Source organism: Leopardus geoffroyi, chromosome E1 (assembly GCF_018350155.1).
Source record: "Leopardus geoffroyi isolate Oge1 chromosome E1, O.geoffroyi_Oge1_pat1.0, whole genome shotgun sequence".
NCBI lineage: Eukaryota > Metazoa > Chordata > Mammalia > Carnivora > Felidae > Leopardus > Leopardus geoffroyi.
Genome location: NC_059330.1, coordinates 13596467 through 13618525, shown reverse-complemented (window position 1 = coordinate 13618525; position 22059 = coordinate 13596467). Strand labels below are relative to the sequence as shown.

The 22059-nt window shown below is 41.4% G+C and overlaps 1 protein-coding gene across 1 annotated transcript; it reads right to left on the bottom strand.

Moving 5' to 3' along the window:
* Positions 1-7857: 7857 nt before the first annotated feature.
* On the bottom strand, positions 7858-8805 carry LOC123604651 (olfactory receptor 3A1-like). Its single transcript, XM_045490983.1, has one exon. The coding sequence runs from the start codon at positions 8803-8805 to the stop codon at positions 7858-7860; it is 948 nt and encodes a 315-aa protein (XP_045346939.1).
* Positions 8806-22059: the final 13254 nt, after the last annotated feature.

Here is a 22059-nt window from a genome sequence, read left to right as displayed (position 1 = left end):
CACCCCCCCTACTATGAGATGGATCCCATTTGTAATCCCGATTTTGCAGAGAGAACATGAGTCACGTAAAGCAAATAGCAGAGGCAGGATTTTAACTCTGGTAATCTGACTCCAGAGCCCCCACTCTTGTCCTTTACACATACCACCGCTCAAGGTAACCCAAGGCATCTGAAGGATCATGAAGGCATGTCTTTCTCCTGAAATTCTCTCTGAATCTATATCTGATCCATTCTCATGACTCAAAAACCCACTCTCATGTTTGCTGTGGTTTGTGCCCTTGCAGATCCCAAAGTCTTGACGTGCAGGCTGAAGTAGCTCAGGTTCAAACAAGTGTCTTGGTTGGATCATGGCCACAGTGAGAAGTTGCCCCCAATTTCCCTTTTTATTTCAATCCATGTCACCAGGTTGCAAATTCTGTGACTTCCTATATCCCCACCTTTGCTGTTGCTACTTTCTCTCTATAGACTATCCTTCTTCCATTGTCACGTGCTCAAAGTCTTCAAGACTCAGCTCAAATACTACCTCTTCCAGAAATACCTTCCTGATCTGTGCCCGTTTGAAAGTGATATTTACATCTTCAACATTCCCACCACACTTTAATTATATTCCACATGGCACTTACCACTGTGCCTTCTGGCATAATCATTTAGTGATTTAGTGTAGCTCCCTCAGTCCAATTTAAGCATGAGATTCATATCTGAATTTAGGAACTATATGCATAAACTTATTTTAGTTATGCGCCATTTTATAAATGAATGAATAACTGCATTCATTGACATATAGGCTTTTTGACAAAGAGGGCATCTTTGTGGGCTATAGTAGTGATGAAAGGGTTTCTGGAAAAGTGGGAATTTTCCTAGACTTTGAAGGATTAGTATGATTTGGTTGAGGTAGAGTCAAGTGAAAGGCACAAGGGACTGTTGTAGGGATGACTCCTCCACTCATCTAGATGGGGCATGCAGTGCATGTAGCAATCTACATACTGGCATACAGCTTTTTATATAAACTTCCCACATAGTTTCCACAATCGGAAGAAATATTCCTCAAAAACAAGTAAGTCATGAGCCAGAATAATATGTTCCCCTAGTAGCTTCTGTCTAGCCCTCAATCGATGAGGGATGAAACTTACACAAGATTTCCTAAATTCTGGGTTGTTCACCAGATTATTGATCTGGGGTGCCTGTGGCTAATGAAATCACAAGAGTGATAACCGATGAGGAAGCCCTTCTGGATCGCCATTCTTGGGGGTTCATATGAGTCCTAGACTTCCGTCATGCTGTGAGAACTCCCTGCTCTGAGGTCCCAGTAGGGCCTCCATGTACTAGTGGTGGTCTCAGTAATCTAGGTGAGGCTGTCCAGCAAGGATTGGTTCCGGGCAGGGAAATTGAACACTGAATCTCATCCCACTCATCCTTAACAGTCAGGAAAAAAAACAAAAAAAGCTTCATCTAGGAAAGAGGGAATTGGTAAAGATGCCTAGAAGAGGAACCTCAATCTCTGGTTCATAGTCCTGGATCTTTCACTCACCTGATATGTCATCCTGAGCATGTCTCTCTTAGTTTTGCTTCTGAGACTTTGGTTGCTGTGCCTGTAAAACCAGGAGGTTTGACTTACTGAGTAACAAATAAATTTCCTTCCATTTTACACAAGATCGGAGGGAGGATCATGGGAAAAGTCACCTGTTACCGCACAGAGACCAGTGAGGTTGCATGGGAAGGGATGTAAAGGGAGTGAGAATATGCACAAACTCTGTCAGCAACTCTGGGGGAATATATATGGAAATGAGATTAAAAGAGGTAGAGGCCATCTCTGTCATGGGACTTCTCCACCACAGGGTAATCCTCTTGTGTCCTTAAAATTGCCCAAGAGTGGGGAGGAGCAGGTGGGGCGAGCTAAGTAAATACAAGTCTTAATAAATAGGACAGCGGTAAAGCAATGGTGCCTCATGCATCTGTGGTGATTTAGAATCTCTCCAGACATCTCCATCCCCCATATTGATCTATGGGGGTAGATGGGATGGTTATCCTAAGAACTCTATTTAACAGAAGGGGACATAGGGGAGGTCTTTGCTTTCTCAAGGTCATCCAGGGAACTAGACACGGAGCCAGCACCGAATCTGGGTCCCCAGCCCAAGGGTTTCTCTCTTCCACTTGTCTGGTCCAAACAGGACTTGGGGGCAGATACAAGCTGACTCCTAACCTGAGATGAGGAGGAAGCCCAAGAGAGGAGGCAAAAACTGGAGGTGCCCTTTCCCACTTCAAATTCTTAATGAATCCTCAGGAACAAAGTACATCCCCCCCTCGCCCCCGCAAAGGCCCCTGGGGCCTTGTTAGCGAGGGCCACAGACACTGTGTCTTGGGAGTCCCAAAATGATCCTGAGAGAGGTAGTTGAAGCAGTGTGCTGTGCTGTGCTGGAAGGGACCAGGGGACCCCTGGGAAGGGTGCTCCCACCATCATTACCTGGGTTAGGCCTTTAGAAGATGAGAATTTAGTGATAGAGATGATGAGAGAGGAAATTGGAGAGGTTATATAGTGTAACCCTTGGACTCTTGTGTCTTCCTCCTCAATAATTCACCCAAGTCCATGGGATAGCGTACTCTCTTTGGGAATCCTGCCGCACTTTGTAGACAGATAGACCTGCTCTTCCAGCTATTAGCAACTACTGAGACCCTATGGACTCCAGTTTCCTTTTTTGAAGAATGAGAGTAATATCCTCTCAAAAGGTTGTTGGGAAGACTAAATGAAATAACACATATAGAGTTCCTAGTAGGAGACTACCAGTGTTGCTATTAACATAATAATAATTGATAATATGTACATGACCCCACACCATAACACTTATATGCACTAAATCGCAATCAACCCTTACAATGATTTCATGAGGTAGAAATCGTTACTATTCCCATTTTAGAGACAAATAATTGAGGTTCAGGATGACTCAGTAATTTGCCGAAGGCCACACACTCAGGGCTTTGAGGGGTTGGGGCTCAAACTTGAATTTGTCTAATTCCAAAGCACATGATCTCAACAATTATGCTATGTGATTGACTCCTCCACCCCTGTCCAATTAACCCCTTTCCTCCAAACGATATACTTGTTTATCCTGTTGTTTGTGACCAATATAGCTTCTAATTCACCATGAGTTACGCCCCAGGATGAGGCTAAGGCATCGTACTCTCAGTGATAGTGGCCTCTGCACCACCCAATAGCCTGGTGCACAGAACTGGGATCGACTTCAGCTGCTGCCTCCAGTACAACCCTCTTGCTCTCCAATTATATCTGCTACTTATTCTCACTGCAAAGAATTATGACCTTAACTCATTGGTCTTATGAGGAGCTGACCTTCCAGAGTTAGGCTTGCGCTGTTGTCTTAATGATTGAACATACGAATGTTAAGGCTTTTCATCATTCAGTAACATTTTTCTAAAGATAAATGAAAACTATATTGAACTGGAGCTCTAGAAGTTGTTCAGAGATCATGGGAAAGGAGTGATACTTAAAGGATATTGCCTATGAGTTTATTTATAAAAAATATATTTGAAAACACAAAACTATTGAACTTCTAATTGTTGGAAGACATCAGAAACAAAAATGAAAGAAAAATGGTAAATTGGAATACTTTGTAGATTTAACCGTAAAATATATGGCCAAAGATACGCAAATACGTAAAGAGTTCCCACAGATCAATTAAAAAATTAACAATTCAGTAGAAAAAGAAGCAAAGGACATAAAAAAACAATTTTCAGGAAGCTGTGAGATTAGCCAGGTGGCAGGCAGTATAGGAGGTCGCATGCTCATCTCCAGGAGCTCCATCACTGTTGTGTTCAGTTCTCTGAAGACCACTGTGCCTTGCCATTTACAAAATAGGAGCTGCCACTGCTCAGTACCCCACACACGAGGTCCCGAGTCACAACTTTGACCCACGATCACCAAGCCAAGCTGCACTGCTGTGTGACCACATTCTGGCTCCTAAGCAGAAAGTTTGACCTGCCATCACCAGGGAGTCCTGCCATTGCCCTGTGCTCTGCAACCTAAGCCCTAAGCCAGGGCTCTGACATTCCATCACAGGGGCTCTGGTTTGTCTCCCAACCCCTAGGTCCTAGTCTCAGCAGAGACTCACCGTCACCAGGTTGCCTTGCTGCAGCTCTCTGCCATACTTCCGGTGTCTTGACTCAGGGCTTTGATCCACCATCACCAGGGCTGTGCTGTTGCTGCTCTACACTCTGGGGTCTTGAGTTGGAGCTTTCGCCCCAACTGCTGCTGCACGCTGCCACCTAGGCCCAAGCCACCATTACCTCTTGTCATCCCTGGGCCAGCCACTGCAACATTTCCCCTCCCACTTAGAGCCTGAGTCACTATGGTAAGCCCCAGAAACCCAGACCCCAGTTCCATGGGATACCTGCACATGTTCACATGTCAGACACTGGCACCACCACCATAGCAAGTGCACCTGAACCCCAGGACCCTGACTCTGTGGCCACTGTGGGTGCCAGCCCACTAGACCTGGGGCCGAGAGGGTCCCCTAAGGTAGAGCTTACCCCCATGGGCAAAATAGGAGAACAGGAGAATTCCAGCAGCTTTCACCACCAAGGACCCCAATAGCCCTAGCCATCACTGTTTGGGCCACCAAAGACCCCTGTGGTCTTTGCCAAGGTTGACCTCAGCTGAGGGAGCTACAATCAAATTAAAAAGCATCTACAAAGCAAAGGAAGCCATCAATAAACTGAAAAAGCAACCTATGACATGGGAGAAAATATTTACAAGCCATGCATCTGATAGAGGGTCTTTATGTATCCAAAATACATAAAGAACTCATTCAGCACAATAAAAAAAATCCATTTTAAAAATGGGCAAAGGACCTGAATAGACATTTTTCCAAAGAGACATCCAAGTGACCAACAGGTACTTGAAAAGGTGTTCCACATCACTAATAATCAGCACATCAAAACTATCATGAGATATCACCTCACACCTGTCAGTATGGCAATTATTAAAGACCAAAGACAGTAAGTGTTGGTGAGGATATGGAGGAAAAAAAAACAAACAAACCTTGTGCACTATTTGTGGGAATGCAACCTGATGCAGCCACTATGGAAAACAGTATGGAAGTTCCTCAAAAAATTAAATATAGAACTACCCTACGATCTTGCAATCCCACTTCTGGTTATAGATCCGAAGTAAATGAAATCAACTATCTCAAAGAGATATCTGTACTTCCATGTTAATTGCAGTGTTATTCACAATAGTCAAGATATAGAAATAGCCTAAAGTCCTTTGATAGATGTTTAGATAAAGAAAATGTGATATATAGATAGATACTGATACACGCACACACACACACACACACACACACACACACACACACACACTAGAACTCCTGTAGTGACAGTGAGGATGGGGTTTGATGGCATTATGCTAAGTGAAATAAGCCAGGCAGAGAAAGACAAATTTGGTGTGGTATCATGTGTATCTGGAATCTTAAAAAAAAAAAAAAAAAAAAAAAAGCCAACTTTATAGAAACAGACACTAGAATGGTGGTTGTGGTTGCCAGGGACTGGGGGAGAGGACAAAATGGGGAGATGTAGGGCAAAGGGTACAAGTCTTCAGTTATAGGATGAATAAGTTCTGAGAATCTAATGTGCAGCATGGTGAATATAGTTGATAATATGCAACTGTATACTTGAAACTGGCTGAATAGACATTAAACATTCTCACCACACACACACACACACACAGGAGAATTAGTTATGTGAAATAAAGGATGTGTTAATTATCTTGTTCTTGGTAATCATTTCATAATGTGTGCATATATCTATCTATATACCTATATCTATATGTATCTATATCTATATATCTCTATATATCATCATGTTGTACACTTTAATATATACAATTATATTTGTCAATTATTTCTCAATAAACTTTGGAAAAAATTAATTCCCAGTGAAGAAATACTAATAATTATATTAGCCCAGGCCTCCATAACAAAATACCATAGATTGGGGAGTTTAAAAAACAAAATTTATTTTCTGACAGTTCTGGAGGCTAGAAGTCCAAGATCAGGTGCCAGCACGGCCAGATTCTGGTGGAGCTCTCTCTGGCTAGCAGATGGCTGTCTTCTCACTTTGTCTTCACATGGAATGGCACTTCCTCTCTTCTAGACCACAGGCCAGCAGGTTAGGGCTCCAACCTAATGTAACCTTAACTACTTCCTGAAATACCTCATTAATACTTCCTAATTAATCTCATTTAGCCTTAATTATTTCATAAAGACCCTATCCCATATACAGTCACATTGGGGGTTAAGGGCTTTAGCACATGAATTTTGGTGGGATACAATTCAGTCCATATCATGGGTAATAAACATTTGAAAATGTATTCAACCTTACGCGATGTCAAAGAAACGCATATTAAAATAATAATTAATATTTTACAACCGTTATAATGTCAAAAATTAGAAGAATTTGTTTCTATTGGGGCGCCTGAGTGGTTCAGTTTGTAAAGCATCCAACTTTTCGTTTCAGCTTAGGTCATGATCTCCCCGTTCGTGAGATGGAGCCCCGTGTTGGGCTCTGTGCTGACAGCGTGGAGCCTGCTTGGAATTCTCTCTCTTCCTCTCTCTCTGCCCCTCCCCCTCTCTTTCTCTCTTACTGTCACTCAAAATAAATAAATAAATATTAAAAAAGAATTTATTTATAATAGTTACTGTTAAAGCTGTAGGAGGCAAGCAGTTTCACCCATTATTGTAACAGTAAAAGAGTGAATTTTTGTGGGATAAGAGGGAAATATATATTTAAAAATCTAAGTTTTTATATTTTTCAACGCAGAAATCTTATTAATTAGAACTTATGAAAATGCTTGCAAGATAATAAAAACACATCTTTGAAGAATATTATTGATCATATTGGAGTAAATCGAGAAATAGTTAAACTCCATCAAAAGGAATATTGTTAAGCAAATTATGGTTAATTAATAAATTAGCACTAGGCAATTATTAAAATAGAGGAGGTAAGTTTCTAGATATTTTGCCAGATAATAAAGTCTACCAAGTAATGTTTAACAAAAAGACATGGTACAAGATGCCCCTATAGATATGACATATATATAAACATGTTTTTATATGTATAAAAAATTAGAAGGGAAGCACCAAATTCTTAACAGTGGTTTCTTCTTGAAAATTGAATTATGAAGGGTCTGGACAGAGAGGGTGAAGATTTGATTTTCACTTTTCATTGGTAAAATTGTGTTTTGTTTTCATTTTTATAAACATAATTTCTAATGGGAAATTTAAAATCAATGAGTGACATTTCCATTTCAGAAAAAAAAAAAAAAAGAAGTCCCAAAGGAAGTATAACTCCTCCACTGCTAAATACCTCAGAATCTTGCAATGCAGACAGGGTACTCAGTGTCTCAAATTATACTGTACTGGGTCCAGAACCTTGTGTGGGATCCTTGTGTCAAAGCACGTTGGGGGAGCTATTTCAGGGGAATCCAGACAGGAGGGTGTACTAATATTTGGTACCAAGCTGTGACTTTCCATATTCTAGTTTGGAAAGAATCTTTGCTGGTGTATTGTTGGGGAACTCAGCAAAAAATAAACAAAAGGTCCTGCCTGTAGGACCATGAGTCTCTCAGGATACAGAGCTTCCTGGGTTCCACCTCCATCTGGAGTGGGAAGAGTAGCTAGGCCCAAAAGGCAACTAATCAAGGATTCTGGTTTACAGAACCCACACACACATTATCAGGGAGAGCCTCCTTGGGGAGCAAGGAGTCTCACTTCATAACAAAAGTCATCTTGCTCAAGGATCTAGGAGAGACAGGAAACACTTCCTGTGGTTCTACCCTCCTGATACACTTTTATGCAAGGGCTCGCTTCCCCGTGAGCACCTGCCACAGAGCCCCCTGTACATCAGGGTTCCGAAGGCTGTAGATGAGTGGGTTCAGCATGGGGCTGATGACAGTGTTGAGGATGCCAATCCCTTTGTCTTTGTCTGAAGCTTCCACTGAGCCCAGCCTCATGTAGCTGAAGACACCTGTCCCATAGAATATGCCAACCACAGTGAGGTGAGAACCACATGTGGAGAAGGCTTTTTTCCTGCCCTCAGCAGAACGGATTCGTAGGACTGCAGCTGCCACATGGATGTAGGAGGTGACAATGAGAATCACAGGTGCACCCGCCATGAGGATACCCAGACCAAAGAGTAGCAGCTCATTGAGTTGGGTGCTGGAGCAGGAGAGCTGGAAGAGCTGTGGGAGGTCACAGTAGAAGTGATTGATCACATTGGGACCACAGAAGTTCAGGGTGGATATGGCTACTGTGTGGGTCAGTGCATTAGTGAAGGCTAAAGCCCAGGACACAGCCACCAATATCCTCTGGACTGTCTGGCTCATTCGGGTGCTGTAGGTGAGGGGCTGGCAGATGGCCAGGAATCGGTCATAGGCCATGGCTGTCAACAGGAAGCAGTCCACACCAGCCAACTGATGAAAGAAGAAAAGCTGTGTGAGGCAGGCTCCATAGGGAACAGTATGCTTGTGGGACAGGAGACGAGCCAACATTGAAGGAACAGTGACGGTGATGCACCCAACGTCCAGCACCGATAGGTTCCCCAGGAAGAAGTACATGGGGGTGTGGAGTTTGGTCTCTACCAAGATGGCGGCCAGGATGCTGAGGTTGCCCCCAACAGTGAGCAGATAGGCTAAGAGGAAGACTACAAAGACAACTGGCCGTAGCCCTGGTGTCTCCACTAAGCCCAGCAGGATGAACTCAGTAACAGCTGTTCCATTGGTCCTGGATTCTGGGTCCATGTGTCCCTGAAAGGGATCAATCTTCCTAATTTAGTTATTCAAGAAAAATACGCGGACTCACTCTCAAATGCCAAGCCCCAGGGTAAATTCCCACGTGTCTCTAGTGGGTATTTTCCCTCTCCTCAGGCCACACATCTCTCATTAACGCTCAGTCTTCACCTCAATGTCCTCACCCAAGTTCCAGGTGAGTTACACAACTACCTTGGTATCCCCCCTCCTTATAAGAGATCTATAAATCCTTTCTTCCAGTGTTCCCTAGAATCAGGGAATGAGGTCCTTCTACCAACAACCTGTATGAGGAGATTTGGAGAAATATCATGCTAAAAGTGAAAGTGAATAGCTAGTAAAAATAGAAACAGCAGAAGAATTGATCGTAAGTCCTTATAAAGTGATCAAAAGTCCTTACAAAGGAATAAATATATATCAAATCAGCAAGAAAATTGTCAAGATACACAAAATTAGGAATTGTAAAGGCAGCATAACCAGAGGCCAAAAATAAATAAAATAACCTTGGTATACTATCTGTTCCTAAATTTGAACAATCAATTCAAGAACAGTCCCCAAACCAAATAAACCAGCTACAATTGAAAAAAAAAAAAAAAAAAAGGAAAAAAAAATAGGCAGTAATGTGCTTCCATGTGTAGGCTCTAGGCTCCTATACCTTACATACAAATTATTTTAAACTATCAATGTAAATATAATTTTCATGTAATATAAATTTTCTTAGCTTATAAAAGATGAAAGCCTTCCAATTCGTTTTTTAAAGTTAGCAAAGTCTGATACTCAAATGTAACGATAATAGCAAGAAAATGGAATTATCCTATACTATTCCCATTTGATAACATGTGTGCAGAAATCCTAAGTACAAGAAATGAAAGCCACCATTACCTAATAGATTTTATAGGAGAGGATGATTTCATATTAGTAAATCTATTAATATACTTAGCAAACTTGTGGGCTTAAAAGGAGGAAAATTTTCCAAAGGACAGTTCATAAATGTCTACATACATACTTAAAGAAAAAAGAAAAAAAAACTGCTTGTAGTTACTTTAAGTGGAAGAACACCACTTTATGAGATAGGCCATAGCCACTACAAATGGTTCATAATGGTGAAGTAGTAGTGACATTTCTATTAAAATCAGACACGGTGGGGGGTGGGGTAGGGAAGGGAGTTGTGGAGACTGAGTGGCTCAGTTGGTTGAGGGTCTGACTTTGGCTCAGGTCATGATCTCATATCCATGGGTTCAAGTCCCACATCAGGCTGTGTGCTGACAGCTCAGAACCTGGAGCCTGCTTTGGATTCTGTGTCTCTCTCTCTCTGCCCCTCCCCTGCTCACACTCTGTCTCTCAAAAAATAAAATAAAACATTAAAAAAAATTTGTTACTTCAGGTATTTCTCATTACTCTAAACATTTTTAGGCAAAGAGAAACAAAATGCTTAAATAATGGAAACAAGAAAGAAAAGAATAATTTGAAAATAATAAAATTGTCTAAATAGAAAACTCAAGAGAGGATAAAAAACTGGTAAACTCTTAGAATTATTAAGATATTAGCAAATTAGATAAAAAATAATTAAGCTCAAGCCACTGTATTCCTTATATGCCTGCAATAATTAGCTATAAAACCCAAAGTCCCAATCGTAAGGTGAAATCTTATAATATAAATTATAATATAATATAATATAATATAATATAATATATTGTTATATATATTATAATAATATAATATATTGTTATATATTATAATAATATAATATAATATATTGTTATATATATTATAATAATATAATATATTGTTATATATATTATAATAATATAATATAATATATATTGTAAATATATAAATATATAAATTTATACCTGAGTCATGTATGTAGGCACCTAAAAAATGGCCCAAAATAAACATTGCTCAGTTCCACTGACTGTTAGGAATATGGGAGAATTTTAATTACTCTTTCCACTTTTCTTTTGCTTTCAAATGATCTACAACAAATCTGATAACTTTTATAACAATAAATATATTTTTTAATGACCTGCTTTCTCCAGATTGCAGATATAGTAGCTCAAAGGCAATAGTAGCTCAAAGACTCCTTCTCTCTGTCATGTTTCCAGAAGGTTCAGGGAGCTGCAACCTGGCAGATTAAATAAAGGTTTAGAATGGTACACCCATCTTGATTTGCCTCACTGCTCCATGAAGTAATAAAATAACAATTACACCATTGTATTTCCTTTACAAGTTCAACCTACTTGTAATGGAATAGAAGACTTGCTTACCCGTTAATTAATTAATTAATTTAAGCCATTAAATTAATTTTGGCAAGCAAGTCTTCTATTCCATTACAAGTAGGTTGTACTCATAAAGGAAGTACAATGGTGTAAATGTTATTTTGTTACTTCATGGATCAGCAAGGCAAATCAAGATCAATAAATCGTTCAAAACCTTTAATCTGCCAAGTAGCAACTCCCTGAACCTTCTGGAAATGACCCAAATTAATTCATGTAGTATCCATCAATGGAAGCTTATGGCCTATTATATTCTTTGTGTGCATGCTTTAGCAGAAGATGAATGTTTTAAGACTATCTTTATTTTCTAATTCTTAAACTAATACCTTTGACTTTTTTCTTTTTGATGGATCTTTTAAAATACAGTAATTTGCTAACATTGGTCCCTGGAAACATTTAGGGATTTTAAAAAGGGTAATTAAAAGCATCATAGATAATAATAATTGAAAACTGTGATTTCTACAACTGTATTTATCATGGCATAGGAATTATGAAGTTAGGTTCCTAAATATTGAGAAATGCTTTAAAATCCAAGATACAAGATCAGTTTTCCATCAAAATAATGTAGACCCTGAGTCATGGTGGGAGGCCCACATCCAGGGTAATATTTAGCTGGAATCCATTGGTAGAGATTACCAGCCTGGTACTTGTTACATATTTTGATTATAACCCTTATCCTCACCGTGGCCTCATCAGTGCACATAGCTGTATTCAGTATACCCTGTATATAGTGTCATTGAATCAAAGAAGGACCAAGTTGATTAGCACCTTGGAGAATATCTACTCCCTCATTTTACTAAAGAGGAAACTATGGTTGGAGCATTGTGGGGCTGGAGTTGTTGGGATTAGAGTGAATACTGACTATACTTCAAAGTGTCTGGTTTTCTATTTTTTAAAAATGTACCTATTGCTCGTGCACCGGGGTGGCAAAAGTTGAGCATCCGACTTCGGATCAGGTCATAATCTCATAGTTCATGAGTTCAAGCCCCATATCAGGCTCACTGCTGTCAACTCAGAGCCTGCTTCAGATCCTCTGTCCCCCTCACTCTCTGCCTTTCCCTCACTTGTGCTCTCTCAAAAACACATAAAACATTTAAAAAAAAATTTGTAATGTACCTATTGCTGGGCCAGCCCATTGTATACTTGCTACCCCAAATTACTCTGAGGCTATCAGAGAAAGAATTTGTATGAGGACACCAGAAGTTTGTCCACTGATTTGACCAGCCCAAATTGGCTGCTTCCAACCAAGCCCCGAGGGGCATTTCCTGACACTTACTGAGGGTTGGAAGATTCTATGTCCTCTGCAATTCTCTTTAGGACTGCTCTGGGCATACTCTTCTGAGAAACTTATTCTCTAGACCAGGTGGCTGTGCCTTTCAGACCTCATGCTTTTAAGCTCACACACCTGTGGTAGGGAGCTTGGCAACAAGCAGACTCTGTGGTCATGGTGACAGTCGCCACCTGCCTCACTTCGTTCTGCTTTCTACCAACCACAGAGTTCATTCTGGATCTTTCCTCCCTCACCTATCCTGTGAGAGCCTTTTCTCTGATATGTCTGCCTGGTTCAGGTTTTCTAAATTTGTCACCAAATGTAGCAGAACCTCAGGTGTCTCCTGAGTGCGGGTGCGTGAGGACACTTCTCAGACACCAACAGTCTGCCTCCCAGCCCTCTGCTTTCCATTTACCCAAAGATATCCCATGTTGCTCAAAGGAAACCAGCCTGCTTTCCATGCCTCTTCAGTGCTGTATCTCATGGTCTTCCTCTGGCTGATGGCAGGCTACAGTGCCCCCCAATCACAACCTCCCCTCCACCATCATAATCATCACCCTTTATTCCTGTTCTCTCAAAAATAAGAACTTGGTCCCTTCTCATGTTAAAAGTTTTTCTGATAATTATGGATAGTGCATAAAATAATGACAAATTTAGGAAAATTACAGGAGTTTAGAATATCTTGCAACATCCTTGTCTCTGAACAGTCCGTGGAAACCACCCCAATGGCGTCTTGCTCTCTTTTTCCATTTCATGCTCCCTTGGCCAGAAACTGACTCCCTGCAGACATCTTCTTTTCTATACACATGTTTGTTTCATATGTGCAGTTAAGGCAGACCAGCAGCTACAGACATGCAAGGACGGTTGATGAAAACCTCAATGCCAGAATCCAAATTAGGTCCTTATATGTTGGTGGCGGTCAGTTTTAGGGGATGCTGCTTAGAAGATTCCATGTGGGTGAGAAATTTGATGCAGCGTCTCCTAAGGTCTTTTGTTAGCTCAGAAATCCATGGCTCCTCTTGAGTCACCCTGCAGATCTAATTATATACCTAGGCTCATTCAGTAGACACTGTGTGATTTGATGTCAATAAAAGCAAAACAGCTGTCCACACATATTACATCATCGGAGAATAATTAAACTGCCTCCCAAATGCCCTCTTGAATCTACTTGAACTTGCGTTATCAGATCTCATATTCTTCCGTCTCATACTTCCCTATCTTTGCTCGAACTGTTCATTTTATCTGCAATGTCATCTCGCTAACTCCCAACTGCTCAAATCCTTGAAGACTCAACTAAAATGTTTCTCTTCTGTAAAAGTTTTCCTGATCCTTCCCCATCTCAAGCTCCTCTCCACGAAACTGCGTATTTCAAGGCAATTCTTTCCGTTACTCTCTTGCATAGCATTTTCTCTCTAGTGACTCCACTACTCCTCTGCCTACTTTAAGTGGCTTCCGGGCATATTATGCTTCACTCAGCTTTGCAGTTTCTATGCCTATCCTCACATTTTGCATACAGTAGGTGCTCGATATTTCTGAAATAAATAAATGAATGAAGTTGGCAGCCCTGACCATAAGATCAAAAAAATTTTAATGAAAGGAGGCATCAGATTGGGTTGTAGTAGTTGGGAAAGGCTTTTTGAATGAGATGGAATTTATGCGAGACCAGGGACAATTAATAGCATTTGAAGGAAGTGTAAGTTTGAGTAAAAGGCACAGAACTGCTGTTGTAAGAACATCCACTCCCGGGGCGCCTGGGTGGCGCAGTCGGTTAAGCGTCCGACTTCAGCCAGGTCATGATCTCATGGTCCGTGAGTTCGAGCCCCGCGTCGGGCTCTGGGTTGATGGCTCAGAGCCTGGAGCCTGTTTCCGATTCTGTGTCTCCCTCTCTCTCTGCCCCTCCCCCGTTCATGCTCTGTCTCTCTCTGTCCCAAAAATAAATAAACGTTGAAAAAAAAAAATTTAAAAAAAAAAAAAAAAAAAAAAAAAAGAACATCCACTCCCTCTATCTAGATGGGGCATTGGGAACCGTTGAGACAGTAGTTAAAATAATCCCTTCACTGACATAGTGTCTTTTCTTGAAAACAGCTGCAAAGAATTTGGCAATTAGGAGGGGATAGACCCTATGAATAAATAAGTCTAGGCCAGAAGACTACACCCCACAGGGATGCCAGGTAACCCTCACTCTGTAGAGGTGAGACTTACCACCACCGAGATTTTACGATCGTAACAGTACTCTAGCTGGTCGTAAGTGTTAACTTGCTCCCAGATAATGTATTCCTTACTCACTGACCTAAGGCCCTTTATCTGTAGTAAACTAATTTATTTTCTGAGAGATTTGCCCACTGGCCTTGAGGAGTGAAGGACCAGAACTTTCCCAGGCCACAGAAGCCAGCAGGTCTGTTTGAAGCCTCCTTAGCTTTCTGATAGCCTTTCATTAGCAAAGTAATTTTCTTTTTCAGGTCACATAAGTGATCTTACTAACCTCCTTTTGTGTACCTATAGACCTGGGCCCTCCTTTGCACAAAGAACACAGTACTCCTGCACGTCACAAAACAGGAACCGGATTCCCTGGCACAGCCCCCAAGCACTGAGATCATATTTGTAGCTGGCATCATATAGTCTACACATGATGGAGAAACATGGTAGGCCACCGCACTCCTTTTGCTAGCTAACTACCCTAAACCCCTTTATAAACCTCTGGGCCAGGCAGAAACCTGGGAGTTGGTCTTTGGACGAGGGTCTGTCTTCTCCTCAGGTGGCCAGCCTCCTGAGTAAAGCTCAAATTTCTTTCCAATCAAAACTTGTCTCTTTACCTTTCAGGTGACAGGCAGCCCCACTTGCGCTCATTAACACGATGGCTACTGGTCTATGCATCTAAGAAGTCCATCCTTTTTTTTTTTTTTTTTTTTTTTTAGTGTTTTTATTTATTTTTGAGAGAGAGAGACAGAGTGCGAGTGGGGGAGGGGCAGAGAGAGAGGGAGACAGAATCTGAAGCAGGCTCCAGGCTCTGGGCTATCAGCACGGAGTCTGACGCAGGGCTTGAACTCGTGAACTGTGAGATCATGACCTGAGCCGAAGTCGGACGCTTAGCCAACCGAGACATCCAGGCACCCCAGAAGTCCACCTTAAACAGGATCATCATGGTCACCTCGACTGAAGAGGTCCTTCTAGATTACCATTCTTGGGTAAGCCCCAAGCTATCCTGCTTGGTGTTTACTGCTCCCCACTCTGATATTCCAACTAAAAGCTTTATGCGCCTGATGATGAAGACACTCAGCCCACCTGAGATAGGGGTCTGGCCCAAGGTTACTTCCTAAGGAACGGGTCCAACTAGGGGACTAGATTATATGAATGCCCTCATACTCACTGCAATTAAAAGCAGAAGGCAAGCTTTGTCCAAGAATGACAGGTGTTGGCAAAGTGCTTTGGCACAGGAGGGTGGCAACCCTTTCCCTCACTTGACTTGTTACCCCGGGCAAGACTCTCTTTACTATAACCTCTTTGAAATAGGAGGTTTGACTTGCGTGGTAACAACTCAAGTGTCTTACCTATTATTAGGGAACAGAAGGAGGACCCTGGAGAACACTCACCTTGTTACAGGTACAGAGCCAGACAGGTTTCTGATGGAGGGAATGAAGAGGGTGCCGTATCATGCGGGCCCTGGCCCCAGAGAGCCCGGAAGGGGTCATATATAAGAAAGTGAGTGAGAAAGATGTGAGATCATCTCTTTTTGTGGGACTCTATCCACTGTGGTGCCACATCCCCTGCAGACCTCAAAAATTAGTCACCCCGGGAAGGAGTGGGGCTTTGGGGAACCACATGCTGATAAACAACCCAAGGCCTTAATGAACCCAATAATGATGCTTCGCAACTCTGTGATGCTTTTGATTTTCTCAGAAAGGCCTCACACAGAGCTCCTTACTCCATCTCTCATATTGTTCTGTGGGAATGTTGGTAATCCTGTTATCACCCAAGGACAGTGAAGTCCAGAAACTTTCTTTCTTTTCAAAAAAGTTTTAATTTAAATTCCAATTAGTTAACACACAGTGTAATATTAGCTTCAGGAGTATACACAATATAGTGATTCAACACTTCCTTACAATACCTGGTGCTCACAACCACAAGTCCACTCCTTAATCCCCATCACCTATTTCACCCATCCCCCCACCAACCTCCTTTCTGGTAACCATCAGTTTGTTCTCTATAGTTAAGAGTTTGTTTCTTGGTTTACCTCTCTCTTTTTTCCCTTTTGCTTGTTTGCTTTGTTTCTTAAATTCCACATACAAGCGAAATCATATGGTATTTGTCTTTCTCTGACTTATTTCACTTCGTATAACATACTCTAGCTCCACCCACTTTGTTGCAAATGGCAAGACCTCATTCTTTTTGATGGCTGAGTAACATTCCGATATATTTATCAATCTTCTTGATCCATGCATCAGTTGGAGTCTTGGGCTGTCTCCATAATTTGACTGTTATTGATAATGCTGCAATAAACTTCAGGGCTCATGTGCCCCTTTGAATGAGTGTTTTGTATCCTTTGGGCAAATACCTAGTAGTGTGATTTCTGCATTATAAGTAGCTCTATTTTTAACTTTTTGAGGAATCTCCATATTATTTTCCAGAGTGGCTGCACCAGTTTGCATTCCCACCAACAGCGTAAGAACATTCTCCTTTCTCCACATCCTCACTAGCATCTGTTGCTTCTTGTATTGTTGATTTTTGTCATTCTGACAGGTGTGAGGTGATATCTCATTATAGTGTTAATTTGTGTTTCTCTCATGATCACTGATGTTGCACATCTTTTCATGTATCTATTGGCCACCTGTATGTCTTCTTTGGAAAAGTGTCTGTTCATGTCTTCTGCTCATTTTTTAATTGGATCATTCATTTTTTGAGTGCTGAGTTCCCATAAATTCTTTATATATTTTGGATATCAGATATATTTTATCAGATACGTCATTTGCAAATATCTTCGCCCATGCCATAGATTGTCTTTGAGTTTTGTTGATTGTTTCCTCTGCTTATTCCTGAGTGTCAAGGGTGGTTCGATATTCCTAAATCAATCAATGTGATACATCACATTAATAAAAGAGAGGATAAGTACTATATGATCCTTTATAGGTGCACAAAAAGCATTTGAGAAGTACAACAGTCCTTTATGAACACTCTCCAACAAAGTAGGTTTACAGGGAACATACCTCAACATAATAAAGATTATATGTGAAAAAACAAACACTAATATCATCCTAAGTGGGGAAAAACGTATAGCTTTTCCTCTGTGGTCAGGAACAAGAAAAAGATGTCCACCCACACCACTGTTATTTAGCATAGTTCTGGAAGTCCTAGCCACGTCAATAAGACAGCAAAAAGAAATAAAAAGCATCCAGATAAGCATAGAAAAAGTAAAACTTTCACTATTTGCTGATGTCATGATACTCTATGTAGAAAACCCAAAAGACTCTACCAAAAAATTGCTAGAACTGATACATGAATTTAGTAAAGTTTCAGGATACAAAGTCAACATACAGAAATCTGTTACATTTCTATACACCAATAATAAAGCAGCAGAAAGAGAAATTAAGTAATAAATCCCATTTACAACTGCACCCAAACCCATAAGATACCTAGGAATAAACCTAACCAAAGAGGTGAAAGGTCAGTCTTCTCAAAACTATAAAACACTGAAGAAAGAAATTGAAGAAGAAAGACATTGAAATAGAAAGGCATTCTATGCTCATGGAGCAGAAGAAATAATATTATTAAAATGTCCTTACTACCCAAAGCAATCTACACATTTAATGCAATCCCTATCAAAATACCACCCACGTTTTTCATGGAGCTAGAACAAACAATCCCAAAATTTGTATGGAAGCACAAAAGACCCTGAATCATGAAAGTAACCTGCAAAAAGAAAACAAAACAAAACTTCCACACTTCCAGACTTCAAGTTATATTACAAATATATACAGGCACAAAAATAGACACAGAGATCTACAGGACAAAACAGAAAGCCCAGAAATGAACCCACAACTATATAGTCAATTAATCTTCAAGAAAGCAGAAAAGAATATCCAATGGGAAAAAGACAGTGTCTTCAACAAATGGTGTTGGGAAAACTGGAAAGCAACATGCAGAAGAATGAAACTGGACCATTGTCTTACACCGTATACCGTATGTCTTTTGATTGGAGTATTTAATCTATTTACACTCAAAGCAATTATGGATAGATATGTATTTATCGCCATTTTATTACTTGTTTTGTCATTGTTTCTGGAGATTTTCTCTGATTTTTTCTTGTCTTTGTCACTTTTGGTGTCTCCTTTCCACTCAGAGTCCCCTTTAGCATTTCTTGCAAGACTGGTTTAGTGGTCATCAACTCCTTTAGTTTTTGTTTGTCTGGGAAATTCTTTATCTCTCCTATGCTGAATGATAGCCTTGCTGGATAGAGTATTCTTGGCTGCAGATTTTTCCCATTCAGCACTTTGAATATATCATGCCACTCCCTTCTGGCTTGCCAACTTCTGTTGAGAAATCTCCTGCTAGCCTATGGGTTTTCCCTTGTAAGTTAAGGACTTTGTTTGTCTTGCTGATTTTAAGATTTTTTTTCTTTATCATTCTATTATGTGAATTTAATTATAATATGTCTTGGCGTTGGCCTGCTTTTGTTGATTTTGACTCTTGGATCTGGACGTCTGTTTCCTTCCCCAGATTAGGGAAATTTTCAGCTATTATTTCCTCAAATAAGTTTTCTGCCTCCTTTCTCCCTCTTCTTCTTCTGGGACTCCTATAATACAAATGTCATTATGATTGATGGAGTCACTGGGTTCCCTAAGTCTATTCTCATGTTGCACAATTCTTTCTCTTTTATCAACATCATTATTTTCCATTATTTTGTCTTCTAGGTCACTATTTCATTCCTCTGCTTCTTCAAGCCTGTTATTTGTTCATTATATCAAGCCTGTTCCTAATCTTGTTTATTGCATTCTTCATCTCTGATTGACTCTTTTAAACTCTTTTATCTGTGGTCAGGCTCTCACTGACGTCGTCTATTCTTTTCTCAAGCCCAATGAGTATCCTTATGACTGTTGCTTTAAATTCTCCATCAAGGATTTACTTATATCTATTTTGCTTAGGTTTTTTGTTCTTTTATCTGGGATAAATCCCTCCAACTTGGCATTTTGTCTAGGTCTCTGCCTTCTTCTCTGTATTAGAAAGGCCACAGAAATGTCTCCTGCTCCTGAAAATAATGGCCTTATGAATACGAGTTCATGTGGTGCCAGGTCCTGGCACTTCAAGGAGTTTCTCCTGGGTTCTGTGTGTGCACTCTGCTGTTGTGTTTTGGCTGCTCTATTCTTCAGGCCAGTCGTCTGCAGAGGTTCTCTTTGCCTGCCGTGAGCAATGTTTGGTCCCTGGCCTGAATGTGAAGAGTTTTAAGTAGGTGTGCTCTGGTCTGCTTGAAATGAGACCTAACAGCACCTCCACCAGAACTGAGGCCCTGCAGAACTCTCTGGTTGGGAGATGTGATGGGGCAGGGTTTCTGCTGGTCTTCTGGTGGCGGGAGGCTATGCTGTGACTGAGGTGAGCATGACCTAGAAGTGCGATCCCACCAGAGTGCAGGGGGTTGGTGCTTATGTGTGCCCAGGTTCTCTCCAGATCATGGTTTCCCAGCTATCTGCCCTTAGGTTGTTTCCCTGCCTTCCTCCAGGAGCAGTACACTGCCCTCAGGGCTCCATCCCAGCCAAGCCCACTGACCTTTGAAACTGGGTGCTAAGCCCAGCTGGTTGCAAGAACTTATTTTAGCCACTCCCATTTTCCAAGCCAAAACCTTTGGGGAAACATTCTCCTTGTACATTTCCTTGTGTGCTCCTCTCTCTCTGGCCTCTCCCCATGACCACAGATCCTTCTCCTTCGCAGCACCCACAATGTGTTTCTCCCCCCTGTCATGTCTCTTACCTTTTTTTTTTTTTTTTAATTTTTTAATGTTTATTTATTTTGGAGAAAGAGACAAAATGTGAGTGGGTGAGGGGCACAGAGAGAGGGAGACACAGAATCAGGAGCAGGCTCCGGGCTCTGAATTGTCAGCACAGAGCCCAACACAGGGCTTGGACCCACAAATTGTGAGATCATGACCTGAGCCGAAGTCCGATGCTAAACCAACTGAGCCACCCAGGCACCCCAACCTCCTACCTTCTTTAATGTGGCCTTTTCTTTGCCTTTAGTTGTGGAGTTTGCTCTTTCAGACTTCATGTCAATTTCTGGGGTATTTTGGATGATTTGATAGTTATCTAGTTGTGTTCATGGGATGAGGCGAGCCTAGCGTCCTCCTACTCCTCCTCTCCATCTTCCATCCATCTTCCTCTCCAAACCCTAGAATGCCTGTCTTTTCAATGCAACCCATGAAACTAATGGTGGAGCTAGGACTTAACCAGAGTCCATCCCTGAGTGCCTTGCTCTTCCAGATTCTTGACCCAAAGAAGAGCTCTGATCAGAGAGTAGCCAGCTCCCAGGCTTGCATTGGCCTGGGGATAAGAGGAGGCACAAGGGAAGGGGCAAAAGGGAGAAGACTTTGCAAACTCAGTTTCCTAATGAGTCCTCAGGAATGCAATGCTTTCCCCCTCAGGGACACTGGGATTACATTATTGGGTCCCATAATGATTCTAGAAGTTGTAATAGAACTGAGTAGTGTTAGGAGGGACCATGGGATCCCCAGGGTCTCCTACACTGGCTTTTAAGCCAGGTTCTTAGAAGCCAAGGGTCCAGATGATGAGATTAACAAACAAAATGTAGAGAGGTTGTCTAGTCCTCCCTCAGTGTCCTACCACCTGTTCAAGCAGTGACTGCCCACCATAATGAAGACTTTGCACTTCTTTAGAGATAGGGCCCCCAGCTCCTACTACTTTTCCAGGGCAGCCTGGTGTTATATGAAAAGCATGGGCATGCTACAGTCAGACTAACTTTCCGATTATTCACGGCGTGACTTAGGGCCAGCTGCTGAACTCCTCTGGGTTTCAGTTTCCTCATCTGTGAAATGAGAACAACCTCTCTGACCACATAGGGTTGGTCTAAGAATTAAATAAAATTGCATGCTTAAAGCACTTGGTAGGGGACCAACAAGTATTAACAATAATACGGTAACAAGCACCAATATCTATTGCATTTTAGTGCATTACCGTACTTAATCCTCCCGATAATTCTTGGATGCAGTTTCATTATTTGCCCCACTACACGCAGGAGGAAACAGGCCCAGAGAAGTTCAGTAACTCACATGATGTTGTGCATCTACAACTTAGAAGAGCTGGAACTCTATGAAACTTTCCATCCCTCTTCTTCCAAATCACTTCAAAAAGCAACCGCTGCCACATACACTCCTGTGACTCTCTGCCACCAAGATGTACTTTGATGTGAGTGCCAACCTTTTTCAGCTCTTTCCTGGTCTGTTGTAGATGACTCCGCCTATAGTGTATTAGCCAGTTGGGAAAGAGTGAGCACATTTCCACCCTCAGATGCTTGCCGTCCATCTTACAATACGGCTGGTATCTGTTGTGCAGTGGACGAGCCTGGGGCTCCACATCTGAGTCATGATCATTCTGGTAAACCTTGTTCTCAACCCTGGACTCTATTCTAGCTAAAAGCTGCTACTTCCACAATATGACTCTCTTACTGAGTTTCTTGCACGAAACTGCACCTGACTGCCCTACA

What these genes read in the sequence shown, in the direction of transcription:
- LOC123604651 (XM_045490983.1), bottom strand. Translation starts at nt 8,805, where the DNA reads ATGGACCCAGAATCCAGGACCAATGGAACAGCTGTTACTGAGTTCATC.